The sequence below is a fragment of the Pseudorca crassidens genome, chromosome 3, assembly GCF_039906515.1.
Source record: "Pseudorca crassidens isolate mPseCra1 chromosome 3, mPseCra1.hap1, whole genome shotgun sequence".
In the NCBI taxonomy this organism is placed as follows: Eukaryota; Metazoa; Chordata; class Mammalia; order Artiodactyla; family Delphinidae; genus Pseudorca; species Pseudorca crassidens.
The window spans coordinates 125,347,631-125,371,915 of NC_090298.1; the positions used below are offsets into that span (position 1 = coordinate 125,347,631).

The window sequence follows — 24,285 nt, forward strand, 5'->3', positions numbered from 1 at the left end:
ATAGATGTTCATCCTGGGTTAGCTTAGAGCTCTGCTCTAGGATTTCTCAGCCAGGGATCCAAGCTGAGGCATCCTGCACACCATCTGGGGGTACCAGTGGCTGCTGGGCTATGGGAAGGCAATATGGCAGATACCATACTGGCTCCTAGGGCTTCCAGTTGGAAGTGACACACAATTTCCATCCACATTTCGTTGCCAAGCAAGACACCACGTGCCAAGAATAAAAGATTGAAATTTCGGTGAACAGACACAACAGCTACCACACTAGGTCAAGAACCCTTGAACTAGGTGACCTCTAGGTTCCTTGGCAGTTCAAGGTTTCTGTGAGTCCAGGTTAACTTATATTATGCTTATTCAGAGTTTAGCCAGTAAGTCTACATGTCTAAATGCTAGACACCAATTCCCCTCCAATCACGTGGTCATCCTTATAGTTAGGACAAAAGTGAGCCTTATCCTAATAGGGTATGAGCAGAAGTTTGTGGACTGTTGCTACAGCCTTGAGTAAAAATTGAGGAATTGAGTGGTTCTCTCCCTGGGGCCCCTAGGGACTTCCTCCAAGAGAGAAGATTGGGTTCCTCACTGGCAAAGTTATCTCAGCAGTTTATATATAATGCGATTGGACCAGACAGCTATTAAGATCCCTTCCAACCCTGAAATTTTATGTTCTAGACAGGTGCCTACTATTATTAAATGCTAGATGACCGGATTATAGAATGGTCAAGCAAAGTATATTTCAGGGAAAGGAAGTCTAGAAAAGTAGCCATGAGAAAAATCTAAGCAAGAGATCAGTAGCCTCAAAAGGCAAGTACAGGTCTGCAGCATCATCAAATGCTGACCATAGCACTGCAGTCCCAGTGGCTTCAGCCCCTTCACAGTCTCCACCAGCTCTTTCTTCTTAACTATACACATGTGACATTTTCTCAATGTTACGGAAAGTGCTGTTCAAAGGCAGTTGTAAGGTGAGTCGCCTCATCAACTTCCTTCCAACTACAGTGCCTCCCTTCATGCCTTTATAGAAAGTCAACTACCATTGTCCATCCTCATTTTATAGACGTATAAACTGAGGTGCCGAGAGGGACTGTATCTTGCTCAACAAAAAGGCCATTTGGAGGCAGAGTCAGCCACCCATTTCCTTGAGACCCAGGAGTCAATGGCAAGACCTAAATTCCCTTTGCTTGGGGCCTGGTATTGATCCAGAGATCTCCCAAGAAATAGTATTTCTGGATCATTTACCTTGAAATACTCAACTTCCTCTTTTATTTTTCTTCATTTGTGAATTTGGCCTCCGTTATTGCAAGAAAAGGTTATGCTCACTCGTAAGTGTCTGCCTACTTAAGGAGATTTATGGACTCATATCTTAATGCCATTCACCTTCTAAAGATGTCTTAGCTTGGCATACTCAGCCTGATGATGTGTTGAAGGTATTTTGCTAATCATTGTCACCCTTTCTGCTTTTTCTGCCAGTTAAGATTATAATCATTTCTTATGGCAGACTTTTTAAAGAATAAGGACCTTCTGGATGGTGATCTCTTTGTTTCTCTTTACAGTTCCTTATCAGCAGAATCCTTACAATCCCCGGGGCAGCTCCAGTGTCATCCAGTGCTATCGATGTGGAGACACCTGCAAAGGGGAGGTGGTTCGCGTCCACAATAACCATTTCCACATCAGATGCTTCACCTGTCAAGGTAGGAGGCCCAATCTCCCAACACCCTTCTCAGATTCCTCGCCATGCTCTCACCCCAGGACATGCCATGGGGCAGGCAGAACAGACACAGGCAATTGAGATACCTGCAAAGGCCTAAAATGACCTTCCTTGAGCCAGTAATGAGAATTCTCCCTTCAGCGGCATGGCGTGAAGAGGGAGGGTAGAGTGAGGGAAGCCGTGGGATATGGGGGGGGTGGGGGAGAAAGGGAGCCTGGTGACCCCAGAGTGGAAGCACTGACCCAGAAGGAAAAAGGCAATCCTGCAAGCTTATCTTACACATCTGAGAAGACTACTGGCTTGTGCCTATAAATCAGTTTGAGAGCCAATGAAAGAGCAAGCTGTCACGGCTAAAATTTGGCGTGGCTCTGACGTGAGTGTGACAATCCTCAGAGGTTAGGTTTCACAAGGGAGAAGGTACGTCTTGACTTTGGTAAGGTTTGCAATTTGGGAGCAGATGGACGCTGCGTTACCTCTAATTGTGACAGCTTACCCATGGCTAATTTATAAAACCTTAGCTCAACCCAGCTAAGCATTCCCAAAGGAAGAAGGCTCACTAGCAGCAGGAAAAGAGGGACTCGGCTGAAGGAGCCCGGAGAGCCCTCCGGCCCAAACAGGACAACACTCCCTCCCCAGTGTCCCTGTCTAATGCCACTCCAGCCTCCACTTCTTGAACTTCGCTTCCAGGCTTCCTGTTCCACAGAGAATCCATTCTGATGTTGGATTGCTCTGTGAGTTTAGAAAATGTTTGACCTCAAACCTTTAACTTCCACTTGGTTTTAGATTTGTCCTCATGGGGTTTGATGAGCGCTTTGTGGTTGCTTTTCCCAGTGGCTGCCCTTCACATACTTGTAGCCAGGTCTGCCCCACATACACAGTTATATTGCAGGTCCTTAAACTGGGCCTCATCTGAAATGATTCCAACTTGTATAATCATCCTGAAGTCTTCTTCCTTGATCCGTTCTGGTTTGTAACTATCATCCCTAAAGCCTACTGCCCAAAACAGACCATACTTCTCAAGGTCTGCCAAATACAGCAAGGACTACATTTCTTTAATGTGACTGATATTGAATGAACTTCCCGAGAAGCCACTTCACACCACTGATGTATATTGAATTTAAGGTCAGCTGAAACCCCCAGATCTGTTCATTTTAGTATCTGCTACTGAACTTCAGCCTCATGTATCTGAGATTGACTTCTTCTGCCATCATTAAAGTTGCAAATTTCCTTCCCCAGGATCTAACTGGACTCTTCACTGAGCAAATAAATCTCATATTCATATTCCCTAATTTATTTATAGAAGCTTATATGGGGTATATTTTAATTGTGTGGCTTTTATTTCATTTTATTTTTTTAATTTTTATTTTATATTGGAGAATAGTTGATTTACAATGTTGTGTTACAGCAAAGGTGGAGAGCAAAGGGATTCAGTTCTACGTATATCTATTCTTTTTCAAATTCTTTTCCCATTTAGGTTATTACAGAATATATTTTTAATACATCTTTATTGGAGTATAATTGCTTCATAGTACTGTGTTAGTTTCTGTTGTACAACAAAGTGAATCAGCCATATTGCATACATATATCTCCATATCCCCGCCCTCTCGAGCCTCCCTCCCACCCTCCCTATCCCACCCCTCTAGGTGGTCACAAAGCACCGAGCTGATCTCCCTGTGCTATGCGGCTGCTCCCCACTAGCTATCTGTTTTACATTTGGTAGCGTATATATGTCGATGCCACTCTCTCACTTCGTCCCAGCTTACCCTTCCCCCTCCCTGTGTCCTCAAGTCCATTCCCTACATCTGCGTCTTTATTCCTGTCCTGCCCCTAGGTTCTTCAGAACCATTTTTTTTTTTTTTTAGATTCCATATATATGTGTTACCATACAGTATTTGTTTTTCTCTTTCTGACTTACATCACTATGTATGACAGACCCTAGGTCCATCCACCTCACTACAAATAACTCAATTTTGTTTCTTTTTATGGCTGAATAATATTCTATTGTATATATGTGCCACATCTTCTTTATCCATTCATCTGTCGATGGACATTGAGGTTGCTTCCATGTCTTGGCTATTGTAAATAGTGCTGCAATGAACATTGTGGTACATGTCTCTTTTTGAATTATGTTTTTCTTAGGGTGTATGCCCAATAGTGGGATTGCTGAGTCATGTGGTATTTCCATTTTTAGTTTTTTAAGGAACCTCCATACTGTTCTCCATAGTGGCTGTATAAATTTACATTCCCACCAACAGTGCAAGAGGGTTCCCTTTTCTCCACACCCTTTCCAGCATTTATTGTTTCTAGATTTTTTGATAATTCTGACTGGTGTCAGGTGATACCTCATTGTAGTTTTGATTTGCATTTCTCTAATAATTAGTGATGTTGAGCATCTTTTCATGTGCCTCTTGGCCATCTGTATGTCTTCTTTGGAGAAATGTCTATTTAGGTCTTCTGCTCATTTTTGGATTGCGTTGTTTGTTTTTTTGATATTGAGTTCCATGAGCTGATTGTATATTTTGGAGATTAATCCTTTGTCAGTTGTTTCATGTGCAAATATTTTCTCCCATTCTGAGGGTTGTCTTTTCATCTTGTTTATGGTTTCCTTTGCTGTGCAAAAGCTTTTAAGTTTAATTAGGTCCAATTCGTTTATTTTTGTTTTTTATTTTCATTATTCTAGGAGGTGGGTCAAAAAAGATCTTGCTGTGGCTTATGTCAAAGAATGTTTTTCTTATGTTTTCCTCTAAGAGTTTTATAGTATCTGGTCTTACATTTAGGTCTTTAATCCATTTGGAGTTTATTTTTGTTTATGGTGCTATATAGTGTTCTAATTTCATTCTTCTACATGTAGCTGTCCAGTTTTCCCAGCACCACTTATTGAAGAGTCTGTCTTTTCTCTGTTGTATGTCCTTGCCTCCTTTTTTGTAAACTGGGTGACTATATTGCGTGGGTTTATCTCTGGGCTTTCTATCCTGTTCCATTGATCTATATTTCTATTTTTGTGCCAGTACCATACTGTCTTGATTACTGTAGCTTTGTGGTATAGTTTGAAGTCGGGGAGCCTGATTCCTCCAGGTCTGTTTTTCTTTCTCAGGATTGCTTCAGCTATTCGGGGTCTTTTGTGTTTCCATACGAATTGTAACATTTCTTGTTCTAATTCTGTGAAGAATGCCATTGGTAGTTTGATAGGGACTGCACTGAATCTGTAGATTGCTTTGGGCAGTATAGTCATTTTTCACAGTGTTGATTCTTCCAATCCAAGAACATGGTATATTTCTGCATCTGTTTATGTCATCTTTGATTTCTTTTGTCAGTGTTTTATAGTTTTCTAAGTACAAATCTTTGGCCTCCTTAATTTATTTAGAAATAAATTCCTACTTATTTTATTCCTTTTGTTGCAATGGTAAGTGGGGTTGTTTCCTTAATTTCTCATTCTGATTTTTCGTTGTTAGTGTATAGGAATGCCAGAGATTTCTGTGCATTAATTTTGTGTCCTGCAACCTTACCAAGTTCACTGATTAGTTCTAGTTGTTTTCTGGTGGCATCTTTAGGATTTTCTATGTATAGTATCTGCAAACAGTGACAGTTTTACTTCTTCCTTTCCAATTTGCATTCCTTTTATTTCTTTTTCTTCTCTGATTGCTGTGGCTAGGGCTTCCAAAACTATGTTGAATAAGAGTGGTGAGAGTGGACATCCTTGCCTTGTTCCTGATCTTAGTGGAAATGCTTTCAGTTTTTCATCACTGAGTATGATGTTTGCTGTGGGTTTGTCATATATGGTCTTTATTATGTTGTAGTAGGTTCCCTCTATGCCCATTTTCTAGAGAGTTTCTATCATAAATGGGTGTTGAATTTTGTCAAAAGCTTTTTCTGCATCTATTGAGATGATCATATGGGGGTTTTTTTTGTTGTTGTTGTTTTGTTTGTTTGTTTGTTTGTGGTACATGGGCCTCTCACTGTTGTGACCTCTCCCATTGCAGAGCACAGGCTCCGGACACAGGCTCAACGGCCATGGCTCATGGGCCTAGCCGCTCCGCGGCATGTGGGATCTTCCCAGACGCGAACCCGTGTCCGCTGCATCGGCAGGCAGACTCTCTACCACTGCGCCACCAGGGAAGCCTGATCATATGGTTTTTATTCCTTAATTTGTTAATATGGTGTATCACATTGATTGATTTGCATATGTTGACGAATCCTTGCATCCCTTGGATAAATCCCACTTGATCATAGTGTATGATCCTTCTAATATATTGTTGGATTCTGTTTGCTAGTATTTTTTGAGGATTTTTGCATCGATATTCATCAGTGATATTGGTCCATAATTTTCTCTTTTTGTGATATCTTTGTCTGGTTTTGGTATCAGGGTGACAGTGGCTTTGTAGAATGTATTTGGTAGTGTTTCTCCTTTTGCAGTTTTTTGGAAGAATTTGAGAAGAATTGTTGTCAGATCTTCCGTAAATGTTTGATAGAATTCGCCTGTGAAGCCATCTGGTCCTGGACTTCTGTTTGTTGGAAGATTTTTAATTACAGTTGCAATTTCTTTAATTGGGATAGGGCTGTTTATATTTTCTAGTTCTTCCAGGTTCAGTCTTGGAAAATTGTACCTTTCCAAGAATTTGTCCATTTCTTTGTGGTTGTCCATTATATTAGCATATAGTTGTTTGTAGTAGTCTCTTATAATCCTTTGTATTTCTGCAATGTCAGTTGTGCTTTCACCTTTTTCATTTCTAATTTTATTGATTTGCATCCTCTCCCTTTTTTTCTTGATGAAGCTGGCTAATGGTTTATCAATTTTGTTTATCTTCTTAAAGAACCAGCGTTTAGTTTTACTGATCTTTGCTATTGTTTTCTTCATTTCTATTTCATTTCTTTCTGCTCTGATCTTTATGATTTCTTTCCTTCTACTGATTTTGGGTTTTCTTCATTCTTCTTTCTCTAGTTGCTTTAGATGTAGGGTTAGATTGTTTATTTGAGATTTTCCTTGTTTCTTGAGGTGAGATTGAATTGCTACAAACTTCCCTCTTGGAACTACTTTTACTGCATCCCATAGGTTTTGGGTCATCATGTTTTTGTTGTCATTTGTTTCTAGGTATTTTTTGATTTCTTCTTTGATTTCTTCAGTGATCTCTTGGTTATTTAGCAGTGCACTGTTTAGCCACCATGTATTTGTGTTTTTTACAGTCTTTTTCCTGTAATTAATTTCCAGTAACTTAGCATTGTGGTCAGAAAAGATGCTTGATACGATTTCAATTTTCTTAAATTTTCCAAGGCTTGATTTGTAACCCAAGATGTCATCTATCCTGGAGAATGTTCTGGGTGCACCTACGAAGAAAGTGTATTCTGCCACTTTCAGGTGGAATGTTGTATAAATATCAATTAAATCTATCTGGTCTGTTGTGTCAATTAAAGCTTGTGTTTCCTTATTTATTTTCTGTTTGGATGATCTGTCCATTGGTGTAAGTGGGGTGTTAAATCCCCTACTATTATTGTGTTACTGTCGATTTCTCCTTTCATGGTTGTTAGCATTTGCCTTATGTATTGAGGTGCTCCTGTGTTGGGTGCATAAACATTTATAGTTGTTACATCTTCTTCTTGGATTGATCCCTTTATCCTTATGTAGTGTCCATCCTTATCTCTTGTAACAGTCTTTATTTTAAAGTCTGTTTTATCTTATACGAGTATTGCTACTCCAGCTTTCTTTTGATTTCCATTTGCATGGAGTATCTTTTTCCATCCCTTCAGTTTCAGTCTGTAGGTGTCCCTAGGTCTGAAGTGGGTCTCTTGTAGACAGCATATATATATATATGGGTCTTGTTTTTGTATCCATTCAGCCAGTCTGTGTCTTTTGGTTGGGGCATTTAATCCATTTTCATTCAAGGTTATTATTGATATGTATTTTCTTAATTGTTTTGGGTTTGTTTTTGTGGGTCTTTTTCTTCTCTTGGGTTTCCTGCCGAAAGAAGTTTCTTTAGCATTTGTTGTGAAGCTGGTTTGGTGGTGCTCAATTCTCTTAGCTTTTGCTTGTCTGAAAAGCTTTTGATTTCTCCATCAAATCTGAATGAGGTCCTTGCTGGGTAGAGTAATCTTGATTGTAGGTTTTTCTCTTTCATCACTTTAAGTATATCCTGCCATTCCCTTCTGGCTTCTAGATCTTTGATAAACATTTCTTGTATTTTCTCTATCCGTGCCTCCATTCTATTTCTGAGATTCTGGATCATATTTATTATCATTACTGTGAATTCTTTTTCAGGTACATTGCCTATTTCCTCTTCATTTATTTGGTCTTATAGGTTTTTACCTTGCTCCTTCATCTGTGACGTATTTTTTTGCCGTCTTATTTTTTTTTTTTTTTTTTTTTTGTTGAGTGGGATTGTATTCCTGTCTTACTGGTTATTTGGCCTGAGGCTTCCAACACTGGAGTTTGTAGGCTGTTTGCTAGAGCTGGGTCTTGGTGCTGAGATGAGGACCTCCATGAGACCTCACTCTGATGAATATTCCCTGGGGTCTGAGGTTGTCTGTTAGTCCAGTGGTTTGGACTTGGAGCTCCCACTGCAGGAGCTTCGGCCTGACCCCTGGCAAGTGAACCAAGATCCAGCAAGCCGTGTGGGGTGGCAAAAAAAAAAAAGGACAATAACAAAGTAAAAAATAAAATTAGACTAGGAAACTAACAGGTATGTTAGAAAGAATATAAAAATAAAAATATAGATGAATCAATAACCAGAAGGTACAACAGTATGACAGTAGTAAAAAAGAGGAGGAAGGAAAAGAAAAAGAAAAAGAAAAAAAAAAATGGGGGAAAAGGCCTTGGCTGTGGAGGGTGGGACCTAAGCAAGGGTAGGGTTTGGGCAGTGGATGGGGCCTATGCTTAGGACCCACAGGGCTGGAAAAGGCCCTGGGGGGTGTGGGTGTCTGGGGCTTAGGCTCAGTGGAACAGAAGGGGCCCAGGCGTGCCTTGTGCCTCTGGTCTCAGAGGGCGGGGGACCCCACCTGGGAGCCCAGCAGGCTTCCTGGACCTGAGTGGGCGGGGCAAATGCCCTCTGCTCCTCTCCCGCCCCTCCAGTCCTGGAAGGCCCCTCCTGCCTGCCTCTCCTATTCTCCCCTGGCCTCTGTCCTATGCTCCCAGTACCAGCGTGGCCCAGAGGGGGCCTCTGAGGGCGATGGACCAGGCCCAAGAGCTGGGCAGACTTCCCCTGTCCAATGGGCAGGGGAAACGCTGGGCATGTTCCCCCCTTATCTGAGCTCCTGTGGGTCCCTCCAGGCGTGGGAACCCCTCCCCTATCTCAGCCATCCCTCAGGGGCACTGGTCCTGTCTGGCCTCCACTTCTTCTCTCCTCTCAGTCCCCCCACGTCCTACCGGTTTGTTTGGGAATTCCTCCCATCTCCTTGGGTATCGAGTTCCCCCACCAGCATCCGGCAGGCACCCTAATTGTGGGGAGATGCGAGATCCCCATCTTCCCACACCGTCTTCTTGACTCTGCCCCCATTACAGAATACTGACTGAAGTTTCCTGTGCTTTACAGTGGGTCCTTGTTGGTTTTCTATTTTAAATACAGTGGTGTGTATATATGCCAATCACAAACTCCCAATTTATCACTCCCTCCCAACCTTTCCCTTTTGGTAACCATAAGTTTGTTTTCTAAGGCTGAGTCTGTTTCTGTTTTGTAAATAATTTCATTTGTATCATTTTTTTTTAAAGATTTTGCATGTAAGCTATGTAATGTGAAGCTATGTCATGTGATATTTGTCTTTCTCTGTCCATCTATGTTGCTGCAAATGGCATTATTTCATGCTTTTTTAATGGCAGGGTAATATTCGATTGTATATATGTACCACATCTTCTTTATCCATTTGTCTATTGATGGACATTTAGGTTGCTTCGTCTTGCCTATTGTAAACAGCACTGCAGTGAACAATGGGGTGCATGTATCCTTTTGAACCATGGGTTTCTCCAAATATATGCCCGGAAGTGGGATTGCTGGATAATTTGGTAGCTTTATTGTTAGTTTTTTAAGGAACCTCCATACTGTTCTCCATAGTGGTTGTACCAATTTACATTCCCACCAACAGTGTACAAGGGTTTCCTTTTCTCCACACCCTCTCCAGCATTTATTGTTTGTAGATTTATTTATTTAATTTTTTTTGTGGTACACGGGCCTCTCACTGTTGTGGCCTCTCCCAATGCGGAGCACAGGCTCCAGACATGCAGGCTCAATGGCCATGGCTCATGGGCCTAGCCGCTCTGCGGCATGTGGGATCTTCCCGGACCGGGGCATGAACCCATGTCCCCTGCATCGGCAGGTGGACTCTCAACCACTGCGCCACCAGGGAAGCCCTGTTTGTAGACTTTTTGATGATGGCCATTCTGACTGGTGTGAGGTGACACCTCATTACAGTTTTGATTTGCATTTCTCTAATAATTAGCAATGTTGAGCATCTTTTCATGTTGACCATCTGTATGTCTTCTTTGGAGAAATTTCTGTTTAGGTCTTCTGCCCATTTTTTGATTGGATTGTTTTTTTGATATTGAACTGCATAAAACGTTTGTATTTTGGAGATTAATCCCTTGTCGGTCACATTGTTTGCAAATATTTTGTCTCATCCTGTGGGTTATCTTTGCATTTTGTTTATTGTTTCCTTTGCTGTGCAAAAGCTTTTGAGTTTAATTAGGTCCCATTTGTTTATATTTGTTTCTATTTCATTACTCTAGGAGATGGATCAAAAAAGATATTGCTGTGATGTGTCAAAGATTTCTGCCTATGTTTTCCTCTAAGAGTTTTATAGTATCTGGTCTCACTTTAGGTCTTTAATCGATTTTAAGTTTAGTTTGTGTATGGTATTAAAGAATGTTCTAATTTAATTCTTTTTTTAAAGCTTTTTTTTGTATTTATTTGGCTGCGTTGGGTCTTAGTTGCAGCATGGGGGACCTTCATTGCAGCATGCGGGATCCTTAGTTGCAGCATGCAGGATCTTTTAGTTATGGCATGCAGGATCTTTCAGTTGCACAATGTGGAATCTTTAGTTGTGGCATGCGAACACTTAGTTGTGGCACGTGGGATCTAGTTTCCTGACCAGGGGCTGAACCTGGGCCCGCTGCATTGGGAGTGCAGAGTCTTACCCACTGGACCATGAAGGAAGTCCCTAATTTCATTCTTATACATATAGCTGTCCGGTTTTTCCAGCACCACTTATTGAAGAGACTGTCTTTTCCCCATTGTATATTTTGCTTCCTTTGCCATAGATTAATTGACCATAAGTGCATGGGTTTATTTCTGGGCTTTCTATCCTGTTCCATTGTTTTTGTTTTTGTGCCAGTACCATGCTGTTTTGATGACTTTAGCTTTGCAGTATAGTCTGAAGTCAGGGAGCCTGATTCCTCAAGTTCCGTTTTTCTTTCTCAGGATTGCTTAGGCTATTCTGGGTCTTTCGTGTTTCCACACACATTTTTAAAGTTTTTGCTCTAGTTCTGTGAAAAATGCCATTGGTAATTTGATAGGGATTGCATTGAATCTGTAGAGTGCCTTGGGTAGTATAATCATTTTGACAGTATTGATTCTTTCAATCGAAGAACATGGTATATCTTTCTGTCTGTTTGTGTCATCTTCAATTTCTTCCATCAGCATCTTACAGTTTTCAGAGTACAAATCTTTTGCCTCCTAAGGTAGGTCTATTCCTGGGTATTTTATTCTCTTTGATGCTATGGTAAATGCGAGTGCTTCCTTAATTTCTCTTTCTGATCTTTCATTGTTAGTGTATAGAAATGCAAGAGATTTCTGTGTATTAATTTTGTATCCTGAAACTTTACCAAATTCATTGGTGAGCTCTAGTAGTTTTCTGGTAGCACCTTTAGGGTTTTCTAGGTATAGTATCGTGTCATCTGCAAACAGTGACAGTTTTACTTCTTCTTTTCCAATTTGGATTCCTTTTATTTATTTTTCTTCTCTGATTGCCATGGTTAGGACTTCCAAAACTATGTTGAATAAAAGTGGTGAGAGTGGACATCCTTGCCTTGTTCCTGATTTTACAGGGAATGCTTTCAGCTTTTCACCATTGAGAATGATGTTAGCTATGGGTTTGTCACATATGGCCTTTATTATGTTGAGGAAAGTTCTCTCTATGCCCACTTTCTGGTGGGTTTTATCATAAATTGGTGTTGAATTTTGTCATAAGCTTTTTCTGCATCTGTTGAGATGATCGTATGGTTTTTATCCTTCCGTTTCTTAATGTGGTTTATCACACTGATTGATTTGCGAATATTGAAGAATCCTTGCTTCCCTGAAATAAATTCCAGTTGATCTAGGTGTATGATCCTTTTTAATGGTGTATGATACTTTTAATGTATTGTTGATTCAGTTTGCTAGTGTTTTGTTGAGGATTTTTGCATCTATGTTCATCCGTGATATTGGCCTGTAATTTTCTTTTTTTGTGATATCTTTCTCTGGTTTTGCTATCAGGGTGGGAATGTTCCTTCCTCTGCAAATTTTTGGAAGAGTTTCAGAAGGATTGGTGTTAACTCTTCTCTAAATGTTTGATGGAATGCACCTGTGAAGTCATCTGGTCCTGGGCTTTTGTTTGTTGGAAGTTTTTTAATCACTGTTTCAGTTTCAGTACTTGTGATTGGTCTGTTCATATTTTCTGTTTCTTCCTGGTTCAGTCTTGGAAGGTTTTACCTTTCTAAGAATTTGTCCATTTCTTCTAGGTTGTCAATTTTATTGGAATATGGTTGTTTCTAGTAGTCTCTTACAATCCTTTGTATTTCTGTGATATCAGTTGTAATGTCTCCCTTTTCATTTGTATCTTCGTGAATTTGAGCCCTCTCCCTTTTTTTCTTGATGAGTCTGGCTAAAGGTTTATCAATTTAGTTTATCTTTTCAAAGAAACAACTTTTAGCTTCATTGATCTTTGACTTTGTTTTCTTCATCTCTATTTCATTTATTTCTGCTCTGATCTTTATGACTTCTTTCCTTCTGCTAACTTTGGGTTTTGTTTGTTATTCTTTCCCTAGTTGCTTTAGGTGTGAGGTTAGGTTGTTTCTTTGAGATTTTTCTTATTTCCTTAGGTAAGATTGTATTCCTATAGACTTCCCTCTTAGAACTGCTTTTGCTGCATCCTGTAGGTTTTGGACCATTGTGTTTCTGTTTTCATTTGTTCCTAGGTATTTTGTGATTTCCTCTTTGATTTCTTCAGTGATCCATTGAGTATTTAGTAACATATTGTTTAGCCTCCATGTGTTTGTGTTTTTTACAGGATTTTTTCCTGTAATTGATTTCTAGTCTCATTGTGTTGTAGTCAGAAAAGATGCTTGATATGATTTCAGTTTTCTTAAATTTACTGAGGCTTGATTTGTGGCCCAGGATATGATCTATCCTGGAGAATGTTCCATGTGCACTTGAGAAGAAAATGTATTCTGTTGCTTTTGGATGGAATGTTCTATAAATATCAGTTAAGTCCATCTGATCTAATTTGTCATTTAAGGCCTGTGTTTCCTTATTGATCTTCTGTCTGGATGATCTGTCCATTGATGTAACTGGATTGTTAAATTCTCCCACTATCATTGTGTTACATTCTCCCACTATCATTGTGTTACTGTGGATTTCTCCTTTTACGGCTGCTAGCATTTGCCTTATATATTGAGGTGCTCCTATATTGGATACATATATATTTACAATTGTTATATCTTCTTCTTGGATTGATCCCTTGATCATTATGTAGTGTCCTTCTTTGTCTCTTGTAACAGCCTATTTTAAAGTCTATGTTGTCTGATATGAGTATTGCTACTTCAGCTTTCTTTTGATTTCTATTTGCATGGCATACCTTTTTCCATCCCCTCACTTTCAGTCTGTATGTGTCCCTAAATCTGAAGTGGGTCTCCTGTAGACAGCATATAAATGGATCTTGTTTTTGTATCCGTTCAGCCAGTCTATGTCTCTTGGTTGGAACATTTAATCCATTTACATTTAAGGTAATTATCAATATCTATGTTCTTATTGCCATTTTGTTAATTGTTTTGGATTTGTTTTTGCAGGTCTTTTTTCTCCCCTTCCTCATTTGTTATCTTCTCTTATGATTTGATGACTAATTTTAGTGCTGTGTTTAGATTCCTTTTCCTTTTTCTGTGTGTATCTACTGTAGATTTTCGGTTTGTAGTTACCATGAGGTTTTGATATAGCAGTCTATACATATACAAGATTGTTTTCAGTTAATGGTCTTTTAATTTCAAATGCATTTCCAATATCCTGCATTTGTACTCTCCTCACAATTGCCAGTTTTGATATCATATTTGCGTAGATGATTTCCTACCTTTACTATATGTTTGCCTTTATCAGTGAGCTTTTCCATTCATAATTTTCTTATTTCTATGTGTGGCCTTTTCTTTTCCATGTAGAGAAGTTCCTTTACCATTTGTTGTAAAGCTGGTTTGGTGGTGCTGAATTCTTTTAGCTTTTGCTTGTCTGTAAAGCTTTTGATTTCTCTGTTGAAGCTGAGCAAGAGCCTTGCTGGGTAGAGTATTCTTGGTTATAGGTTTTTCCCTTTCATCATTTTAAGTATATCATGCCACTCCCTCTGACCTGCAGAGTTTCTGCTGAAAAATCAGCTGATAACCTTATGGATATTCCCTTGTATGTTTTCTGTTGCTTTTCCCTTGTGGCTTTTAGTATTTTCTTTCTGTCTTTATTTTTTGTCAATTTGATTACTATGTGTCTTGGTGTGTTCCTCCTTGGATTATCCTGCCTGGGAGTCTCTGCATTTCCTGGACTTGGGTGACTGTTTCCTTTCCCATGCTAGGGAAGTTTTTGGCTGTTATCTCTTCAAATATTTTCTCGGGTCCTTTCTCTCTCTCTCTCTCCTCCTCCTTCTGGGACCCCTATAATGCAAATGTTGGTGTGTTTAATGTTGTCCCAGAGGTCTCTTAGACTGTCCTCATTTCTTTTCATTCTTTTTTCTTTGTTCTGTTCCATGGCAGTGATTTCCACCATGCTGTCCTTCAGTTCACTTATTCATTCTTCTGCCTCATTTATTCTGCTATTGATTCCTTCTAGTGTATTTTTCATTTCAGTTATTGAATTGTTCATCTCTGTTTGTTCTTTAGATCTTCTAGCTCTCTGTTAAACATTTTTTGTATCTTCTCAGTCTGTGCTTCCATTCTTTTTCCAAGATCTTGGATCATCTTTACCATCATTACTCTGAATTCTTTTTCGGGTATATTGCCTATCTCCACTTCATTTAGTTGTTCTTCTGTGATTTCATCTTGTTCCTTCATCTGGGACATATTTCTGTGCCATCTCATTTTGTCTAGCTTTCTGTGATTGTGGTCCTGTTCCACAGGCTGCAGGGTTATAATTCTTGCTTCTGCTATCTTCCCCCTGGTGGATAAGACTGGTCCAAGAGGCTTGTGCAGGCTTCCTGGTGGGAGGGACTGGTGCCTGCCCACTGGTGGGTGGAGCTGTGTCTTGTCCCTCTGGTTGGCAGGGCTGTTAAGACATGTGATTAGTGGGAAGCTGTGGGCTCAGGAGGACTTTAGGCAGCCTGTCTGCTGATGGGTGGGGCTGTTTTCCAGCCCTGTTTGTTGTTTAGCCTGAGGTGTCCCAGCACTGGAGCCTAAAGGCTGTTGGGTGGTCTTGGTGAGAAAATGGTGGCATCTAGGAGGGCTCACGCCAATGAGTACTCCCCAGAACTACTGCCACCAGTGTCTCTGTCCCTGAAGTGAGCCACAGCCAACCCCCTGCCTCCACAGGAGACCCTCCAATACTGGCAAGTAGTTTTGGCCCAGGATCCTATGAGATCACTGCTTTTTCCCCTGGGTTCTGGTGTGCATGAGCCCTTGTGTGCACCCTCCAAGAGTGGAGTTTTCTGTTTCCCCCAGTCCTGTGGAATTCCTGTGATCAAACTCCACTGGTCTTCAAAGCCAGATGCTCTGAGGGCTCCTCCTCCCAATGCCAGACCCCCAGGCTGGGGAGCCTGATGTGGGGCTCAGAACTTTCTCTCCTGTGGGAGAACCTCTTTGATATAATTATATTCCAGGTTGTGGGTCACCCACCCAGCAGGTATGGAATTTGATTTTATTGCAATTTCACCCCTCCTACCATCTCAAAGTGGCTCCTTCTTTGTCTTTGGATGTACAATATCTTTTTTGGTAGGTTCCAGTGTTTTTGTTGTTGTTATTGTTGATAGTTGTTCAGCAGTTAGTTATGATTTTGTTTTTTGTGAGAGAAGATGAGTTCATATCCTTCTACTCCTCCATCTTGGCAAAACTTCATGTGGTTTGTATTTTATACTGAGGATTGGCATACCCCTTTAGTGCAAGTTGACCTGCAAGAGTATCTTGGCGGGAGACCATTTTTACATCCCCAGAAATTGAAACAGGGCAAAGAGTAATGAGAATAAAATTGTTATAAGGAGATTTGAGCCATGACTCTACAGTTATAGTCTTAAGAGGTTGTATTTGTTATGTTTTGCTTTAAGCCAAAATTTAATAGTTTAAAACAATGTTTTATTTAGTTCATGATTCTCTGGGTTGGCTGGGCACTTCTTCCAATCTGACCTGGCTCTGCTTATCTCTCCTCACCTCATCATGATGTTATGGTGGGTCAGCTGGCAGTGGTTGGCAGGCAGTTGACCTGAGTGCCTCCATTTGGTTTCTCGTCCTCCAGCATACTGGCTTGGACTCATTTCCATGGTGGTCTCAGAGTTCCAAATTCAACAAGAGAGCAGACTTCAGTAAACAAGATCTTTTCAAGCCTCAGCTTGTGTTATACTTGTTACTGTCCCATTGGCCAAAGCAAGTCAAATGGCCAACCCAGATTCAAGAACATGGAGAAATAAACCTTGCCTTTTGTGTGAGGACCTGCAGAATCAGTTTTCAATGGTGTGAATACAGAGAAGGGAAGAATTTGGCCATTTTGACAGTCTACCATAGGGAGATCATAGAAATTCTTTTAATGGAGATTTTGAAAACAAAAGAGACTATTATTTTTCTGAATATTTTCAATGTCAACTTGCTTAGAGTGTATTTTTGTTTCCAGCAGTGGCCAGTATAGGGATTAGGGACACAAATTCCTAATATAGGGACACAAATCCTTGAATCTAGGAAACTTAATGAATCCCAGTAGAAAAATATAAAATAAATCTACCTACACACATCATAGTGAAACTGCAGATCACCAAAAACAACCAAAAAAACCCTTAAAAGTAGCCAGAGATAAGAGACAGATCATCTGCATATGAGTGGTAAATAAGCTGACAGCTGAAATTTTAGTCACAACAAGGAAATCTGAAAACAGTGGAATAATACCTTTATGTACTGAAAGAACTAACTGTAAATTTAGGATTATGTATTCAGCAAAACTATCTTTCGAGAACAAAGGCAAGCCCACAGCTTAAATCATACTTAAATAGCCTTCTCATTTGAAAAATCTAAAATTTCTATGAATTTCTTTTACAACCCTTTTAAAGTGGACTACTGTACTGACATGAAATGAAGGAATCTGTAGAGGTAAAAAATAAAAATAAAAGCAGATATCCAGGTGTGACTGCCAATGCCAGATTTAATCTTCATGGTTTCTGCTAAACCTTGAAGACCTTGAGCTTTTACCTTGATAGCTATATGGATCATGGAGAACAGGAGTCAAAGCCTAGAGCCTAATCAAAGTAGGATTCTAACAGTAGACCTCTGAGTAAAGTCGAGGTTTCCCCCTACAAAAACTTCCTCTCAGTGTATAGATGGATGAGAAGTAAAGTGGAGAAGGAAACAGCACTGAAACTTGCCTGTACCAACTTGGGCACTGGGTAGAAGAGAATAAAACTTGTATCAAAATGTCTACCCAGGGCTTCCCTGGTGGTGCAGTGGTTGAGAGTCCGCCTGCTGATGCAGGGGACACGATTTCATGCCCTGGTCCGGGAGGATCCCACATGCCGCAGAGCGGCTGGGCCCGTGAGCCATGGCTGCTAAGCCTGCACGTCTGGAGCCTGTGCTCCGCAACGGGAGAGGCCACAACCGTGAGAGGCCCGCGTACCGCAAAAAAAAAAAAAAAAAAAAAAAGTCTACCCATAATCCACCCTGTATATGGATTCACATTCTATTTTCATGCTATATATTTGGCATTAAAAAAAAAAGTGAAACAATTTAAAAGAAAGTGGTCCCACACTTGGCAAATGCCAGAAGGAAAGGATAATCCTCTTTAGAGGAACACAGCTTTATTCCTGACCTCAAAGAATTACTACAGATAATATTATTAGCAAAACGAATAACTCACAGTCAAAAATGTACAAATCATAATGGGGGAGAGCCAGCAGAAATGATGGAAAGTAGACAGGGAACCTCGAAGACTTTATAGACTGGAATTTTCTGACATTATATAATAACTACATTCAATATGTTTAAACAAGTAAGACAAACCAGAATAAAATGAGCAAAACCCCACACATTTTAACAAATAACACAGCATATGTGAAAAAGAAACAACATAAACATTTTTTTAAGTTAATTTTTTATTTTATATTGGAGTATAGTTGATTTACAATATTGTGTTAGTTTCCGGTGCACAGTAAAGTGATTCAGTTATACATATACATATATCCATTCTTTTTCAGATTCTTTTGCCATGTAGGTTATTGCAGAATACTGAGTAGAGTTCCCTGTGCTATACAGTAGGTCCTTGTTGGTTATCTATTTTATGTATAGTAGTGTGTGTATGTTAATCCCAAGCTCCTAATTTATCCCCCCGCCACGTTTTCCCTTTGATAACCATAAATTTGTTTTTGAATTCTGTGAGTCTGTTTCTATTTTATAAATAAGTTCATTTGTATCTTTTTTTTTTTTTTTAACTTTTTAGCGTGTGTACAGCTTTTTTGGTTTTCTCTGCATTCTGTTACCCTTGAGATGGAAAGGGAGAAAGTGAATGAACACCACATCTATGTAGGATTTGACCACCCCATGAAGCAGGTAGCTCAGTGCACAGGTTGTTTGATATGAACCTGACCATAAAGAAAGGCAATAGAGAAATAACAAAGTTCTTTGTTATTTTGAAACAGTGTACATTTTAGAGATAAAAATGTATAATAATTGAAATTAAAAACTCAGCGTATGGATTAAATAGCACATCAGATGTTGCTGAAGAGATAATTAATAAACTGTAAGATTTAGCAGAGAGGTATATACGTATAGCTCAGAAATATAAGAAAGTGATAAAAATAAAAGAGAACTTTATACATGGAGAATATAGTGAGAAGGTTTGACATATATCTAATCAGAGTTCTAGAGATGTATAATAGAGAACATGAGTAAGAAGACAATATTTGAAGAGATAACATCTGTGAATTATTTAGAACTGTTGAGAGACACAAATCCTTGAATCTAGGAAACATAATGAATCCCAGTAGAAAAATATAAAAGAAATCTACCTACACACATCATGGTGAAACTGCAGATCACCAAAAACAACCAAAAAAACCCGTCTTAAAAGTAGCCAGAGATAAGAGACAAATCATCTGCATATGAATGGTAAATAAGCTGACAGCTGAAGTTTTAGTCACAACAAGGAAATCTGAAAACAGTGGAATAATACCTTTATGTACTGAAAGAAGTAACTGTAAATTTAGAATTATGTATTCAGCAAAACTATCTTTCAAGAACAAAGGCAAACCCACAGCTTAAATCATACTTAATGCTGTAAGACTGCTTCCCTTGTGAGATCAAAAATAAGAAAAGAATGTCTGCTCTTACTGCTTCTATTTAACATTATACTGTAGGTTCATTCTAGGTCAGTTAGGCAAGAAAATGAAATAGAAGTCACCCAGATTGAAAAAGAAGTAAGACTGTCTCTATTTGCACATGACATGATCTTGTATATAACAAATCTTAAGGAATGTGCGAAAAAAGACTATTAGAACTAGCAAATAAGTTCATCAGATTTCAAGGTACAACATCAATATACCAAAATCAATTGTATTTCTATACACTTGCAATGAACAATCTGAAAATAAAATTGAGAAAACAGTTCCATTTACAATAGCATCAAAAATAAAATGCATATGAATTTAACAAGAGATTTTCAGCCCTGAACCAAGACAGCGGAGTAGAAGGACGTGCTCTCACTCCCTCTTGCAAGAACACCAGAATCACAACTAGCTGCTGGACAATCATCGACAGGAGGACACTGGAACTCACCAAAAAAGATAACCCCACATCCAAAGACAAAGAGGCAGCCACAATGAGACGGTAGGGGGGGCGCAATCACAGTAAAATCAAATCCCGTAACTGCTGGGTGGGTGACTCACAGACTGGAGAACACTTATACCACAGAAGTCCACCCACTGGAGTGAAGGTTCTGAGCCCCACGTCAGCCTTCCCAACCTGGGGGTCCAGCAATGGGAGGAGGAATTCCTAGAGAATCAGACTTTGAAGGCTAGTGGGATTTGATTGCAGGACTTCGACAGGACTGGGGGAAACAGAGACTCCACTCTTGGAGGGCACACACAAAGTAGTGTGCATATTGGGACCCAGGGGAAGGAGCAGTGACCCCAGGGGAGACCCCAGGGGAGACTGAACCAGACCTACCTGCTAGTGTTGGAGGGTCTCCTGCAGAGGCAGGGGGTGGCTGTGTCTCACCATGGGGACAAGGACACTGGCAGCAGAAGTTCCGGGAAGTACTCCTTGGTGTGAGCCCTCCCAGAGTCTGCCATTAGCCCCACCAAAGAGCCCAGGTAGGCTCCAGTGTTGGGTTCCCCTGGGCCAAACAACCAACAGGGAGGGAACCCAGACCCACCCATGAGCAGTCAAGTGGATTAAACTTTTACTGAGCTCTGCCAACCAAGGCAACAGTCAGCTCTACCCACCACCAGTCCCTCCCATCAGGAAACTTGCACAAGCCTCTTAGATAGCCACGTCGACCAGAGGGCACACAGCAGAAGCAAGAGGAACTACAATCCTGCAGCCTGTGGAATAAAAACCACATTCACAGAAAGATAGACAAGATGAAAAGGCAGAGGGCTATGTACCAGATAAAGGAACAAGATAAAACCCCAGAAAAACAACTAAATGAAGTGGAGATAGGCAACCTTCCAGAAAAAGAATTCAGAATAACGATAGTGAAGATGATCCAGGACCTCAGAAAAAGAATGGAGGCAAAGATCGAGAAGATGCAAGAAATGTTTTACGAAGACTTAGAAGAATTAAAGAACAAACAAACAGAGATGAACAATGCAATAACTGAAATGAAAACGACACTAGAAGGAATCAATAGCAGAATAACTGAGGCAGAAGAACGGATAAGTGACCTGGGTGGAATTCACTGCTGTGGAACAGAATAAAGAAAAAAGAATAAAAAGAAATGTAGACAGCCTAAGAGACCTCTGGGACAACATTAAATGCAACAAGATTTGCATTATAGGGGTCCCAGAAGGAGAAGAGAGAGAGAAAGGACCCAAGAAAATATTTGAAGAGATTATAGTCGAAAACTTCCCTAGCATGGGAAAGGAAATAGCCACCCAAGTCCAGGAAGCGCAGAATCCCATACAGGATAAACCCAAGGAGAAACACGCCAAGATACATAGTAATCGAATTGGCAAAAATTAAAGACAAAGAAAAAATATTGAAGGCAGCAAGGGAAAAATGACAAATAACATACAAGGGAACTCCCATAAGGTTAACAGCTTATTTCTCAGCAGAAACTCTACAAGCCAGGAGAGAGTGGCATGATATACTTAAAGGGATTAAAGGGAAGAATCTACAACCAAGATCACTCTACCCGGCAAGGATCTCATTCAGATTCAATAGAGAAATCAAAAGCTTTTCAGACAAACAAAAGCTAAGCGAATTCAGCACCACCAAACCAGCTCTACAACAAATGCTAAAGGAACTTCCCTAAGTGGGAAACACAAGAGAAGAAAAGGACCTACAAAAACAAACCCAAAACAATTAAGAAAATGGTCATAGGAACATACATATTGATAATTACTTTAAACGTGAATGGATTAAATGCTCCAACCAAAAGACACAGGCTTGCTGAATGGGTACAAAAACAAGACCCATCTATATGCTGTCTACAAGAGACCCACTTCAGACCTAGGGACACATACAGACTGAAAGTGAGGGGATGGAAAAAGATATTCCATGTCAGTGGAAATCAAAAGAAAGCTGGAGTAGCTATACTCATGTCAGATAAAATAGACTTTCAAATAAAGAATGTTACAAGAGACAAGGAAGGACACTACATAATGATCAAGGGATCAATCCAAGAAGAAGATATAACAATTATAAATATATATGCACCCAACATAGGAGCACCTCAATACATAGGGCAACTGCTAACAGCTATAAAAGAGGAAATCGACAGTAACACAATAATCGTGGGGACCTTAACACCTCATGTCAAAGGACAGATTATCCAAAATGAAAATAAGGAAACAGAAGCTTTAAATAACAGAATAGACCAGATAGATTTAATTGATATTTGTAGGACATTCCATCCAAAAACAGCAAATTACACTTTCTTCTCAAGTGTGCACGGAACATTCTCCAGGATAGATCACATCGTGGGTCACAAATCAAGCCTCAGTAAATTTAAGAAAATTGAAATCATGTCAAGCATCTTTTCTGACCACAATGCTATGAGATTAGAAATGAATTACAGGAAAAAAAACGTAAAAAACACAAACACATGGAGGCTGAACAATACCTTACTAAATAACCAAGAGATCACTGAAGAAATCAAATAGGATATCAAAAAATACCTAGAGACAAATGACAATGAGAACACGACAATCCAAAACCTATGGGATGCAGCAAAAGCAGTTCTAAGAGGGAAGTTTATAGCTCTACAAGCCTACCTCAAGAAACAAGAAAAATCTCAAATAAACAATCTAGACTTACACCTAAAGGAACTAGAGAAAGAAGAACAAACAAAACCCAAAGTTAGCAGAAGGAAAGAAGTCATAAAGATCCGAGCAGAAATAAATGAAATAGAAACAAAGAAATCAGTAGCAAAGATCAAAAAAACTAAAAGCTGGTTCTTTGAGAAGATAAAATTGATAAACCCTTAGCCATATTCATCAAGAAAAAGAGGGAGAGGACTCAAATCAATAAAATTAGAAATGAAAAAGGAGAAGTTACAACAGACACCGCAGAATTACAAAGCATCCTAAGAGACTACTACAAGCAACTCTATGCCAATAAAATGGACAACATGGAAGGAATGGACAAATTCTTAGAAAGGTCTAACCTTCCAAGACTGAACCAGGAAGAAATAGAAAATATGAACAGACCAATCACAAGTAATGAAATTGAAACTGTGATTAAAAATCTTCCAACAAATACAAGTCCAGGACCAGGTGGCTTCACAGGTGAATTCTATCAAACATTTAGAGAAGAGCTAACACCCATCCTTCTCAAACTCTTCCAAAAAATTGCAGAGGAAGGAACACTCCCAAACTCATTCTATGAGGCCACCATCACCCTGATACCAAAACCAGACAAAGATACTACAAAAAAAAGAAAATTACAGACCAATATCACTGATGAATATAGATGCAGATATCCTCAACAAAATAACTAGCAAACAGAATCCAACAACACATTGAAAGGATCATACACCATGATCAAGTGGGATTTATCCCAAGGATGCAAGGATTCTTCAGTATACGCAAATCAGTGTGATACACCATATTAACAAACTGAAGAATAAAAACCATATGATCATCTCAATAGATGCAGAAAAAGCTTTCAACAAAATTCAACACCCATTTATGATAAAAACTCTCCAGAAAGTGGGCATAGAGGAAACCTACCTCAATATAATAAAGGCAATATATGACAGACCCACAGTAAATGTCATTCTCAATGGTGAAAAGCTGAAAGCATTTCCTCTAAGATCAGGAACAAGACAAGGATGTCCACTCTCACCACTCTTATTCAACATAGTTTTGGAAACCCTAGCCATAGCAATCAGAGAAGAAAAAGAAATAAAAGGAAAACAAATTGGAAAAGAAGAAGTAAAGCTGTCACTGTTTGCAGAGGACGTGATACTATACATAGAGAATCCTAAAACTGCCACCAGATAACTGCTAGAGCTAATCAATGAATTTGGTAAAGTTGCAGGATACAAAATTAATGCACAGAAATCTCTTGCATTCCTATACACTAATGATGAAAAATCTGAAAGAGAAATTAAGGAAACACTGCCATTTACCATTGCAACAAAAAGAATAAAATACCTAGGAATAAACCTACCGAGGGAGACAAAAGACCTGTATGCAGAAAACTATAAGACACTGATGAAAGAAATTAAAGACGATATGAACAGATGGAGAGGTATACCATGTTCTTGGATTGGAAGAATCAATATTGTGAAAATGACTATACTACCCAAAGCAATCTACAGATTCAATGCAATCCCTATGAAATTACCAACGGCGTTTCTTAAGGAACTAGAACACAAAATCTTTAAATTTGTATGGAGACACAAAAGATCCCGAATAGCCAAAGCAGTCTTGAGGGAAAAAAATGGAGCTGGAGGAATCAGGCTCCCTGACTTCAGAGTATACTGTAAAGCTACAGTAATCAAGACAATATGGTACTGGCACAAAAACAG

The 24,285-nt window shown here is 39.6% G+C and overlaps 1 protein-coding gene across 10 annotated transcripts in view; it reads left to right on the plus strand.

Moving 5' to 3' along the window:
- Positions 1 to 24,285, plus strand: part of ABLIM3 (actin binding LIM protein family member 3) — a 178,709-nt gene that overhangs the window by 74,175 nt on the left and 80,249 nt on the right. For all 10 annotated transcript variants that reach the window (XR_010942177.1, XR_010942178.1, XM_067732202.1 and 7 more), the window contains one exon: positions 1,548 to 1,685. Coding sequence is in view for 8 of the 10 variants with exons in the window: in XM_067732202.1 (XP_067588303.1) it covers positions 1,548 to 1,685 (138 nt within the window). In the remaining 2 variants the exon portion in view is untranslated. The remainder of the gene's footprint in view (positions 1 to 1,547; positions 1,686 to 24,285) is intronic.